General features: G+C 37.5%; 1 protein-coding gene across 4 annotated transcripts in view; it reads right to left on the bottom strand.

Annotated features, from left to right (window-relative positions):
* LOC122533404 (atrial natriuretic peptide receptor 1-like) overlaps positions 1 to 13,697 on the bottom strand; it is a 34,900-nt gene that overhangs the window by 7,447 nt on the left and 13,756 nt on the right. For all 4 annotated transcript variants that reach the window (XM_043663057.1, XM_043663062.1, XM_043663077.1 and 1 more), the window contains 10 exons: positions 12,925 to 13,259; positions 12,133 to 12,224; positions 11,917 to 12,055; positions 10,463 to 10,544; positions 9,961 to 10,096; positions 8,014 to 8,091; positions 7,362 to 7,439; positions 7,101 to 7,205; positions 5,545 to 5,788; positions 4,541 to 4,699 (listed from right to left, as the gene is read on the bottom strand). In XM_043663057.1, coding sequence (XP_043518992.1) covers positions 4,541 to 4,699; positions 5,545 to 5,788; positions 7,101 to 7,205; positions 7,362 to 7,439; positions 8,014 to 8,091; positions 9,961 to 10,096; positions 10,463 to 10,544; positions 11,917 to 12,055; positions 12,133 to 12,224; positions 12,925 to 13,259 — 1,448 coding nt within the window. The remainder of the gene's footprint in view (positions 1 to 4,540; positions 4,700 to 5,544; positions 5,789 to 7,100; positions 7,206 to 7,361; positions 7,440 to 8,013; positions 8,092 to 9,960; positions 10,097 to 10,462; positions 10,545 to 11,916; positions 12,056 to 12,132; positions 12,225 to 12,924; positions 13,260 to 13,697) is intronic.

The following is a 13,697-nucleotide window of genomic DNA, read 5'->3' as shown; positions in this document are numbered from 1 at the left end:
TACAGTTACGCTCTTCACTATATGCTATATATTTAAAAAAATATATTATATATTTATATAAAATATATATATATATGTTTATATATAAAAATATATTATATATTTATATAATGCTACATATTTCAAAAAAAAAAATATATATATATATTTATATATAAAAATATATTATATATTTATATAAAATATATATGTGTTCATATATAAAAATATATTACATATTTATATAAAATATATATGTTTATATATAAAAATATATTATACATTTATATATAATGCTACATATTTAAAAAATATATATATATATATTTATATATAAAAATATATTATATATTTAAAAAATAAATCTGTCCTATTTGATGAAACATAGACAACAATCATTCAATCCAATCATGTTATTTTATATTTTATATTTTATCGTGAGACTACACAAAGTCTCACGACTTCCCACGAAATGCGAATTCATACAACCGTATGAACCCCGTTATACGGAAGTCTACCAAAGAAACAAACAAATATTAGTAACGCACGAGGCGAGTCAGGATAGATTCGAGAAGCGAAACGAGTCGAATCGAAGAGGGAAGACCGTAAGAATCTTCTTCAACGGAAGACGGTGGATAGGTGACAGGTGAATGATAAATATGCAACCTACTGTGTCGGTACAAATCCTCCAAGAAGGCGTTGCAAGTTTCGCAGTTGAGGGTGCAGTGGGGCCTACGGACTTCGAGCAAGGGACTGACGGCCCTTCGAGGGCTGGCCCCACCGTCGGGACTGGCGCCAGGCATCGCCGGCAACGTTAAACTACTTGTGCTCGACGTGTTGCTTCTGTCCGCCATCTCTTCCTCTTTCTTTCTCTATCTTTTCCCTGTATTTCTTAACCAACGACCCAATCGAATTTACCATTTTTCTCTCTCATACTCTCTCTTTCTCTGACACTCATTTACACTTCTCTCTCTTTCATTCACGCGATTACACACGCGTTTTCCGCGACAGTTGTCGTTCAATCGGCGTGAAATATTCGAACGTCAGATTAAATGCGACTGCAATTTGCAGATCGTCGTTATTATTATGATCTTCCGGGGGGATGATTGATCGCATTTAATATCGCGTTTAATATCCGCGGTGAAAAGCGCGACCGAACGAACGAGGGTGAAAAAAGATTGTCGATACTTTGAAACTGTTATGACTTTGTAAAGAAAAAAAGTATCATATATTAATCCAATTCAATTTCAACTTAAATGGCGAAGCTTTCACCTCGCTTCCATCCCGGCTTGTTCTCTTCTTCTCTTTTCTTTTCGAGAATATTTTACATCCAGTGTAACAGGTGGAAATTGCCAGGTACACTTTTATTCTCGATTTACGGTAAAAGTTCGAACGTCTGTAGAATTTTACGGAGAAAAATTCTAATTAGATTCCATCCTCGATTCGAAAGATCGAAGTCTTAATCTTTGCAACTTGATCTCTTGAAACTTGCTGTACAATTTTCTTTCTCACCATTTTATCGGATTTTGAATGTTACAACTAAACGATCAAGTTCAAGAAGATCCTAACGTTTTCTTTTTTTTTTTTTTTTTTACTTTACCAATGTTCAAAGTTCGATGAAACGATGAAAGATTTGACAGCAGATTTTAAGATTGTACAAGGAAAATTTCCACCTTCGAGCTCGTTGTACAAAAAAATTTCTCAATGTTCTCAGACGTTTTCTAACGTTCGAAGTTTCACGATCTTCGAGAAAGAAAATTACTTTACTTTTTTCACTTGTTACGCAATATAAAAAACTTTCTTTTTGTTTTAAAAACAGCAACTCAGAACTGTCAAAGTGGACTTTATGAACCCCATAAATAAATTGTTACACGAAATTACAATAGTTCAAAGTATCGACAATTTTTCATCGTTCACTGTACGTACATACAATTAATAAATTTTCGACGTGATAGAAAAACGAAAGAACGATTTTTGAACAGCTCGGTTGTTCGCGAATTCTGCTCGTCACAAAGAGTGAATTGTCATTGTTCTCGGTCTTGTATATAAAATTTTAACGGTGACAAAGAACGATTCTTGAATTACAAACGTATTCTGATTGCGTACGGTATTGTGTGACGAATCACATGAAATTTCTATGGTGACACAGAGAGTGAAAGAACAGACGGTTATTTTTATTTTGCCTCTGGAATAAACGAAAGAATCCTCTCGTTTTCTACAATTTCAACTTTTTACTCTTCAACCAGCTGACATCGAGTTACGCATTTTTTCACTTACGAGAAGTGCTTCTTTCCCCGACTAGACTGTATCTTCTGTCCCCCTTCGAACGTTACGTTCCCGAGAAATTGAAATTTCATTTAATCATCCCTTATCCAGTTACAGATGGTAGAAAGCTAATTATTGTCTTTCTAAAAGCTGTTTCTGCTTCAACAGATCGCATTTCTCGTTTCCCGAAAACTTTACTTATTTCGTTGCTTTTCGATTACATCTCTTTTTCAATCACATTCAAGTATTACGTTCTCAAAAAAAAAAAAAGAAAAAAAAAAATAATGGAAATTTCATCATTCTCACGACCATGATCGGTCACCACCGATAGAAACCGTAGATTCGAGTTATCCCCCCTTAATTATTAACGAGAGTTGTTCTCTTATCCATCGGCTGGAACATGTTTCCGGATGTTGCGTGCTCTCACGAAAAAAATTGAAAACTTCCGGCGAGACGAAGGAGCCCAAACGCGTCGCGTAGTATCGTTATTTACAAGAACCGAGAGCGAGCAGCCAGCAAATCGTTCTCCCCGCTTATGCAACGCTCTCTCACTCTCTCTCTCTCTCTCTCTCTCTCTCTCTCTCTGTTTATATTGACTTTTCGACGACGTTATCTCTCATTCGCGAGAGAAGTCCGACGAATGCGAACATCTCAGCCTCGTCCACGTAATCGCGACCGTGCCCGCGACCAAAAATTTTATTCGATTTTTCGCTCCGGAAACCGATTCATCACCTCCTTCCTCCCCCCGCGATCGTAACTCGCCATCCATGAATAAGAAACGAGCAGTTTCGCGAACGATCGGGGCTTCGAAGTTTTCGTCCCAGTATGAAATAATCGATCAATCGGATGCGAAATCAGGGTAATTGGCTTCGAAAGAAAGAAGAAAAAAAAAAGAAAAAAGAAAAAGAAAAGAGTGGCGGAGAATAAAAGGGGACGACAGGACTCAAATAAAGAGAGAGAGAGCAAGGAAGAGAGGGAAAAGAAGGGAGAAAGAGCGAGGAAGGGAAACAGAGAGGTGGGAGAGGGTTGGAGAGGGTTGAAAAGGCGACGTTGGTGGGAAGAGGAGGTGGGAAGGGGAGGGGGCGACGAGTTAGATGGCGGAGAAGGAGGAGGAGGAGGAGGGGGGAGGTGGTTGAATATCGAGCAAAAAGGAAAATCGGGCCGCGTAAATGGAACGGTCAAACGATTGGTAAACACAAGCACGTACCGAGTTAGACGCAGGCATGCAGGCATGCAGGCATGTAGGCACGCAGCCACACAACACAGACACGCAAACAATCGGGACACGCAGCACGCATGATGGCACGCGCGCACATACACGCACGTTTCTCGATCTCTCTCTCGCCGAGAAGGGTTAATTAAACGGGGTGGTGGGACCGGCGAAACCGAGTCCTAGCCGCGTTTCGCGTACCGGAGATCGCCTCACGATTGCTGTGATGTCGCTGGCTATTGCCCAACGTCGATTTCACGTGTTGTCACTCACCCAATGTCTCTCCCCCGGTGTCGTACGGGATACGAGTACGACGAAAGGAAAAGAAAAAAAAGAAAGAAAGGAAAACAAAGGTCGAGAAGAGAGAGAGAGAGAGAAAGAGAGAACGCTAGAACGAACGAACGAACGAAAGAAGAGGAGAGGAAGACGAGGAAGCGCTCGTGCGGAAACCCGTGTACGTTCCAGGACGCGTGAAAGCTTCGACTGAGCTTTCAACCCCGGTCTCGAAACGTTCCCAGCCTACTTGTGGCACGTTCCATCCTTTCATCGATCCTGCACGCTCGCGACGAAACCGAGCTTGCGAAAGCTCGTAAACTTCGTTACCGATCGATCCGGGGGCACCGCCGCGCCGTTAACTCGCCCGCCAGTCCGCCACGACTCGATTCTCCTACGAGCTCTATCGTCGTTTTCGTCGGCCCTCGCGTACCAACCATGCACAACCGGGGCATCACCGTCGATACGAATCACTCTTCGCTGTTCTCTACCGGCGGTGACGAAACTCCCTTACCGGTTGGTCGGTCGTCCGCGTTGATCGATTTATGGCAAAGACGACGGCGTTCAAATATTTTTCCCTGAACAACACACGCGTGATGAAATGAATTAAGGTAAGGGTTTTTTTCTTTTTTTTAAACCTTGTGACCGGTTGAACAAATCACGATATAGATCGCGACTACTTTAGAACATTTTGTTACCTAAATAGTCGAAAAGATTCGACACGTGTCGCTTCACACGAATTTCTCCGTCCCGTGGCTCGTGAAATGTGTGACACGATTGGTGGTTGACAGAAACGTGCACGAGGGCACTTACCCTTTGGGGAAATGTCGCAGTCGTCGCCTAAGTAAAACGGTCCTCGACGTACCACGATCTCGTGAACGATTATGGCGAAGCTGTACACGTCGCCCTTTTGAGTACCTTCCGGCGGTCGCCTCTCCATTCGCAGCAATTCCGGAGCTGTCCACAGCTGCCCTGCAACAATCAACGATATTTTATGATCGTTTAATCTCACATAAGTCACACTTTCAATGTAGAGTGAATGAGAGAAAGAGAGAGAGAGAGACAAATATGTCGATTTCTTCCAGTTGATTCGTGCTAGCATCTCGATGAACTCTTGTTTACACATTGAGAGTAACTCACCTCTCTGACCAAACTTTTAGCACACAGAGACAAAGTTGATGCGCGTATTGATGGATGCTCTCGTTACTATCCCTGGTAATAACTTTCCCTTTGAAACGAGATAATTTGTCACTTACTAGTGTCGAATGGATGAAAGTAACACTATTCGTCAAATAACACTGTTAAAAATAATGGATAACAAACTGAATTATTTCAAATAGTCATTTCTTGTTTTAATTCCATGTAAAGTATGTCCAGTATGTTTGAAATACAATATCTATCAAATTAATAATTGCCTGAAATATTTATTTTAAAATTGTTATTTAAAGTAAATTTTGCCCAGATGTAGTGCACAGTGACGGACAAAAGAAAGATTAAAAGATAAGAGAACGTATATATAAAATATACTTCAAGCGCTATTACTAACATGATAAAAGATAATATTTAGTACATTAATTTATTAGATGTTCAATTTGTGCAGGAGTATTAGGTATACATTATTAAGTATACAGGAGTATACATTATTAAGTATACAGGAGTATACAGTATACATTATTAAGTATACAGGAGTATACATTATTAAGTATTAGGATATATACGATTTAATAAAATGAATAAAAAAAGAGGAAATTATAGTGTTCCTCTATACTATATAAATCTCCTTTTGTCCAGTTTTGTCATTCTCGGTGGACGCTCACCTCTCCAATAAGCGTAACTATCCTCGTAGTCTTCGTCGGTGGTGTTCGCTTTCCTCAGCTCGTGCAATCCAAAGTCCGTGATCTTGAGGACGAACCGCGAGTCAACGACGCAGTTCGAGGACTTCAGGTTACCGTGACTCTTCACCTCGGACGCGTGAAGATACGCCATCCCGCGGACGATGTCGTGGATGAGTGATCCACGGAACACGCGGTCCAGTTTGATCTGCTCGTTCTCCAATATATCCTGCCGCGATGAACAGGAAGAGCACATGTTAAACTGTCGTCGCAGCGAGATTCATTCACCCGGACCGAATAGAATCGAGTCGAATCGAATCGAATCGAATCGGGTTCAGGGGAAGAAGTAAACTTTGATCTCGGAACTTTGATTAAATTTTTAATCGAGCCCGATAACGAATGCACGCCGGGCAACAAAGTTAATCCCGTTTTTCTCCTCCTACCGACTGCAGGGAGAACCTGCAGTCAGACAGCTACATACGTGTAACTAACGGCGAACTGCTTTTATCGAACAACCGTCGTTTCTCGCCCAACGAGACTTTATCACCTACCCGTCTATCCCGTTTTATGACCATCAGGACGTTTACCGGAACATATGAAATTGCCGCTATGAAATAAGGAAACCTTGTTTAATAATTTGCAACTGCAGCCGACTGTGACGAACACCGGCGTTCAATATGTGACATAATGAAAACCTTACCGGTATATATACGGTGATGAAACCGAAAAGTTATAAAGAAACGGGGGTGCCTTTCTCATAAAAGGATCAGGGTGAGATGCACGAAGGATAAAATTTTGTTGCCCCAAGCGTAGTCATCTCGAGAAAATTGAATTTGAGGATTTCGTTTATGAATTTTTGGCCACTTGTTTATTTGTAAGTGATAAACGAAAGATTCGTTGATATGTATCATTATGTGTATATAAAGTGAAATACACGCGCACGTTGATAAACGTACAGATTAACGTAAGAGGCTGGTTTTTACGTATTATTATACTTTTTATACTTAATAATATATAAAATATACTTGTATTATTATTTTATTATTATTATTATTATTATTATTATTTATTATTATTATTGTATTATTATTGTATTATTATATTTATATACATATATATTTTATATATTATTATATTTATATACTTATATATTTTATATATTTTATATTACATTTATAAATAAATTAAATTTATATTATATATTATTACATTTGTGTACATGTTTATATGTAAAGTTAAAGAATATATAGAACGTTTAAAAATGCGAGAAAAATTTGAAACAAAATTCGTCGTTTTCAAGAAAAATAAGATTTGTATAGTTGAGGACTGGCTCGGCGCGGGTGTACTTTTAATAAATATTCAAATTTCATCCGCTCGGACACGAAGCGCTCTATGGGAAGATTTTATTTTACATTTCCGATTTATTTTCGCACGTGGAATAACCCACTGTCGATTTTTCATGCACGTTCTAGAACTGGCCAGATTCAAGTGCACTCGGTCGAAATTCTCAAATTCGTCGTAACAAGTAAAATCCAACGAACCTGAAGTGATCCTTTTGGGCAATACTCGGTTAAAAGGCAGCAGTACGGAGGATCGACGCAAGCACCATAGAACCGCACCAAATGATCGTGCTGAAGGTCTTTCATCTGCGAAGAGAATAGATAAAATTATTATATTATTGCTGCCGACAATAATAATTCGAAAGATAATAAAACAGAAAAGAAAGCTTCTGTACCGCGAGACCAATCCGGTTGTTCACAAACATTTTAGAAACTTTATGAAGAAAGGACGAAGGTACTCACCCTTTTTAATTCGAGCAACAAAGGCCGTGATATTTCCACCTTGTTCCTTGGTATCACTTTTATGGCCACCTTAGAATTCTGTGACGAGTCGTATTTACACGTGTTATCGACAAAAATAATTGATTCTTACACACGTTTCCCTTTGCAATTCGCAAGTTAACACGTTCGATACCAGCAACATATAAAGATCACTACTTGCTTGTTCGTTTTCTGGTTTTAACTTCATGATTAAAATGAATTTAAAAACAGAACATCTTTCTGTTTTAAAAATATTTTCCAGCAAAATATATCACCATGTTTTTCATCACGTGCTTTAAGATTTACTTACCATGACTATGAAATATTTATCACACTGTTATATCCCATTAAATAAGAACATATTTTTTAAAAACAAATGCAGAGTTCAAGCTAAGTTAAGTTTTTATTTAATGTCTGCTCCAATGTTTTGTGGTAGCGAACGTGTTAATAATTTGAAGCAAAAAAAAAGAAGAAAAATTGAAAGGAAACGAGGAAAGTAACGATAAAAGTGAGACAAAAGGGAGAAGAAGAGAAGATGAAGAAGAGAAAAATGAATAAAAGACAACATATATGCGGATAAGGTGATGGATAATGTATCTAGAGACGCGCTGCTTTACCGTCAGTAAAGTCGAACCTTGTAAATTCCCGTTGGAATGTAGACGTTTCTATCTACCCCACCTGGTAAACTAATGTTTTCGTCCGAGTATATGGTCTGCAACGAAAGAAAAAGCCATATTGGTTTGGACTCCTTTCTAGTTGCCTTTGGCGCAAATGCGTCACGCGAGTATTTCTCTGCTTTCTATGTTTCGAAAATATGCATAGAAGAGAGCAAAGGAAGATCCCATTTACGCTTAAAAAAAAAAAAGAAAAATGCAACAATGTAAAGAAAAGCTTCCACCGTGAGCGTAAACTGAGATTTCCTTAGTTTAGTAAAACAGAGCACGAAAACTACGAAAGTTTACGCAAAGTGTACTACCACAATTGAAACGGAACATTTGTAAATCTTTTAAGCATATTTGGTTCGTGCCAGCAATTTTACCTAAGTGGCGCTATAAAGTACCGTCATGTTATAAAAGATTCAAACAACTGTTGCCACGTTTCCTTTGTAAGCACAGTGCTCGAAAAGTAAACGTACATTTCATATTCACCGATCTTTTCCTCGACATGAAAGGAACTTGGATCGTTACATCAGAGTGAAAGCTACGAGATACGAGTAGAATAGAGAAATTTCGTTAGTTCCACTGGTACCAATGAAATAAAATTATTTGCAACTCGTACGATATTCGTATATCAATTTTCTTTCACCATTCTAATTCTCCAGAATTTCATAAATATCTCTGCGTATTTTCAGCAATTTGGAACTATCCAAATATTTGTCTGTACGAAATCACGATACTTCGCTTTGCTATATTTGAAATATGTAATACAGATGAAAAGAACATAATAATATAGATATTAGGATTATGAAAGTAACGATACAGAAATTTCATCAGTACGACTGGTACTAATGAAACAAAATTATTTGCAACTCGTACGATATTCGTATATCAATTTTCTTTCACCATTCTAATTCTCCAGAATTTTATAAATATCTCTGCGTATTTTCAGCAATTTGGAACTATCCAAATACTTGTCTGTACGAAACCACGATACTTCGCTTTGCTATATTTGAAATATGTAATACAGATGAAAAGAACATAATAATATAGATATTAGGATTATGAAAGTAACGATACAGAAATTTCATCAGTTCGACTGGTACCAATGAAACAAAATTATTTGCAACTCGTACGATATTCGTACATCAATTTTCTTTCACCATTCTAATTCTCCAGAATTTTATAAATATCTCTGCGTATTTCCAGCAATTTGGAACTATCCAAATACTTGTCTGTACGAAACCACGATACTTCGCTTTGCTATATTTGAAATATGTAATACAGATGAAAAGAACATAATAATATAGATATTAGGATTATGAAAGTAACGATACAGAAATTTCATCAGTTTGACTGGTACCAATGAAACAAAATTATTTGCAACTCGTACGAAATTCGTATATCAATTTTCTTTCACCATTCTAATTCTTCAGAATTTTATAAATATCTCTGCGTATTTTCAGCAATTTGGAACTATCCAAATATTTGTCTGTACGAAATCACGATACTTCGCTTTGCTATATTTGAAATATGTAATACAGATGAAAAGAACATAATAATATAGATATTAGGATTATGAAAGTAACGATACAGAAATTTCATCAGTTCGACTGGTACCAATGAAACAAAATTATTTGCAACTCGTACGATATTCGTATATCAATTTTCTTTCACCATTCTAATTCTCCAGAATTTTATAAATATCTCTGCGTATTTTCAGCAATTTGGAACTATCCAAATACTTGTCTGTACGAAACCACGATACTTCGTTTTGCTATATTTGAAATATGTAATACAGATGAAAAGAACATAATAATATAGATATTAGGATTATGAAAGTAACGATACAGATTAGAAAAAAAAATCGTGATCTCATATCGAGACCATTCTCTCCCGGAACAAGAGCAATAATTGGTATTCACCAGTTGGCTACCGCGCATCCTGTTCCCAATCAGCGAATACATGGAGCCCCGTGTTTTTGCGTTCGGTACGACGATAATATCATCCCAGTGCACCTTCCACGTCATGGAGGCTATTTCCGCTTCGAGCTTGAAGTGCCTGTAAAATGAAAAAGAAATGAAAAATGTTTCTCCATAGTAATAGCAAACGCTGTTGCTGCAGCAAAATCCACAACGCGAGCTTCGAAATGGCGAGGCCAGGCGAAACGTTACACCTCGCTGGTTATTTCAACGCGCAGTCAATCCGTTTAATACCACGTTTAATACGTAAGATCAGCCGTGAGAATTCAAGGCGCGCTGAACGTCTCGTTAATTCATGATTTCTCTGTGGATTTCTCGGGAAATTAATAGGATTATGCTGAAGCATGAGGTGGTAAGGGGAAGGGGAACGAAGGAAGGAACGAGGCCGAGTCCTGTTTCTTAATTGGAAATAGAAAAGCGATCGATTAATCGCGGTAGAGCTTACCTGTAAATGAAGACCGAGGCAACGACCAGAACCACGACGATTGAGCTCAACACCATTGAAAGGATCGCGTGCGCTGGCAAAGCTACGCAGCAAAAGGAAAAGAAAATCGATCGATCGGAAAAAACGAAAGATGCTTAGGTTTTTCGTTAATTTCGGACACTGTTCAAAAGTTCGAGACCACTTGCATTAATCTCGAATATCGGCAAATAATTTTGCTATGTACACTTTTGCTTCTAAATTTATTGTAATAGGATAACGATCCCGGAGCATTCTTTTATGTTGAAGAGAAGGAGGATCAAAAAATTTTAACAAGCATGATCTTAAGTCAGACTGAGTTGTTTTGAGAAGAACTTGATAAACAAGTATATTCTTCAACCTTAGAGAAACATCTAATGGAGATTGTTGGGAAATAAATTATTTGAGAGAATGACTGAGATAGTAGAAGTTGTATTGAAAGGCAAGATTGTGAATACTTTTGATGAAAAGCATGTAGTATACGCTAAAAATTGTTTTCCAATTTTTCTCAAATTTTTTTTTTATTTAACTAATGTCTATAAACATTAGTATTTAAATAAAATGTTCAAGAAATGGAAGTTTCTTTCTTAACATATATAATGGTCTTAAACTTTTGACCAGCAGTGTATGGCCATTACTGTTGATAAGTATTGAGACAGTGACACGAAATTAAAATAATCTAAAATTATGCATCTCGTAAAACATTTTGAAACGTACAGAATTCATGTATAAAGATCTCATGAAGTTGTAAATAATGCAACTTTAATAATTACAAAACAATTGTGAAATAATTTATTCTTATTAATATTTCTTTGGAGTTACCAAAGAGTTAAAAATGTTCCATCATGCTCGTTCTTATTATTAATTCCATGTATTTTACAATTCATTTCGCGAGCACAGAGCTTTTGAAATACGAGCAAACTCCTGTATATTATGTTTAAAAGCTTTTTTATTTATTTGTATAATATTTATTATTTATTATATTAAATCCTATCAATACAAGCATCTCGAAAGGTAAAACATTTTTGCAATGTTAATCTATCCGCGCGAAAGAAATTCTACTCAGGCAAAAATACATCACGTAGATGCGTTCGAAGCATAAATAAAGCTTACGATCTTTCTTCGTATTTCTCTCCGGATCCCTTAAACTTTTACCTCTACTTTAGCTTGAAAAAGTATTTCATATTAAATTGCAGAACATAAACTTATCAGAAGGAACGCGAGATAAGTTCTTCAAGATAATCTTCTTCTTTTATGAATTTGAGTAACTTTCGTGGAATTTAATCCCTATATATAACATGATGATTAAAAGCAATTCGAACAAACCAAACAGAATGTTCTGCATATACCTGAAACTTTAAGAAAATTATCGTCTGATAAATCAGTCGATATCCCCTTAACATAGTGACGTGTAAAGTATACATTGGGATGAGACTTACAGTTGTCGGGACACAGAGAGCCATCGAAGCCGCAGGTGGGTGTATCCGGTGGTGGTTCCGATCGGCCACCCGACCAGTGAATCCTCTTCCCAGGTATGTATTGCAACGTCTTATTAGCTCCGTAGTAATTGGCCACGATCTGCGACACACATGATTCACACACATGGCCACGTATTCGAAATACGCGCACGCGTTACACGGCCAGATATATTTTACCTCGAATTTTGACGTCTCCGGATTCATGTCGAGAAGAGAATAATCCGCTATTCGATCCCCGTTCTCGTCGATGTTCACATCCCCCGTGATACCTGCAGCAGAACGAAATGAACGAGAAACTTCGAGTGAAAAAAACTTCAAGTAGGTATAAAAATTAAAGTGAACGCGACGTTGTTAGAAAAAAACGTCGAAGAAATTAAGTTAAGAACTGTAAAAATGAAAATAAAAGGGAAAAACGTTATTACGAGGCATTTCGCTGTAATTTATTACAAAGTTATAAGCTGACATTGCGCGCGGCGTGAAATATGTGCATAGATTATTTATATCAGCGTCAAATATGCGCACGAATTTTTTTATCAGAATATGAAAAATCGTAGTATTCGCGTGATTTAATAATTTTGCCGATACCTAAGTGAATTTCCGTGCAATAGATTCTATCGAAGAAAAGGGAACCAGCGTTAAAATTTTTGTCCCCTACGACAAGAACCGATCACTCCCCTTTCGACCATCGATCAAAATCAGAAAACCCTTCCTTCGTGCCTTCGTTTGTTCACAAAGTACACAAAGTACAACAGGCAAGAGGGGAGGCAATAAAGAAAATAACATCGAGCAAAAGTTCTTCAAGTCCCTTTTCATAATCGAATGAGTGACCGGTGAACAAAATTGAATAGCACGTGAACTGATGCAAATTGGGAAATATTGCATTACCGGTAACGAGTTAAGAAAACTGGAGATGGGATAACTGGAGGAGCATGGGGAAATGACGTTGGATAGAGAGGGTCGCGGCCACACCTTTGAAGCTTCTACCCCACATCCTCCGGGTCAGATTACCACCGTCCAGATTCACTCTGCCCGGATTTTCCGGCAAGCTTTCCTTAAGAGCGAGAGCATACAGTAGGACAGCGTCGTAGAACGCCGTTACGAACGTCGAGACGGAATTGTTTCCAAACGTGAAGTTATATCTGGTCTGCGCCAGAGATTTAACCTCTCTCGAAAAGTTCAGATACTCGACGTTATCAGGGGTACGAGCGGTGACTGTTAATAACGCCTGATAAGCCTTCCGAGCTTTTTCATTTCTCTCCTCCGTGTCGGTTTCCACCCTCCATGGTTCCCTCGAGTTCTTGTCGCTGAAACATTGGATCGACGATCATCCGATTTACTTTTGTTACTGTGCATCTCTTCGTTTGGACCATTCGGTTCGTCCCTTTGGAACGAATACGTTTAACGAACAACGGTGTAGTGATATCAGTGATAGTATTATAGTAACTACTAGTCGAATTTTTAGCAAAACTTTGAATGTTTAGAATTATTATTCTTGGAAGTAATATATAGTATTAATTGTGTAGTTGAATGGATCTTGAGTAACACACTAAACACTAAATCTTTAATTTCATTAATTAAAAGATATTAATTTGTATGGAAGAATTAAAAGTATTGTAAATAACGTGTAAGTTATTAAAGATAATGCAAATGTGAAACTGTAGAAGAATAAATATATTCTTACACTTGTTAGTATATTTAATGTATTATATTTATGTTGTTTATATTCCTTATATTTATATTTA

The sequence above is a fragment of the Frieseomelitta varia genome, unplaced genomic scaffold, assembly GCF_011392965.1.
Source record: "Frieseomelitta varia isolate USP_RPSP 00005682 unplaced genomic scaffold, Fvar_1.2 scaffold_146, whole genome shotgun sequence".
Lineage (NCBI taxonomy): Eukaryota > Metazoa > Arthropoda > Insecta > Hymenoptera > Apidae > Frieseomelitta > Frieseomelitta varia.
This window is presented reverse-complemented; position numbering and strand designations above follow the sequence as displayed.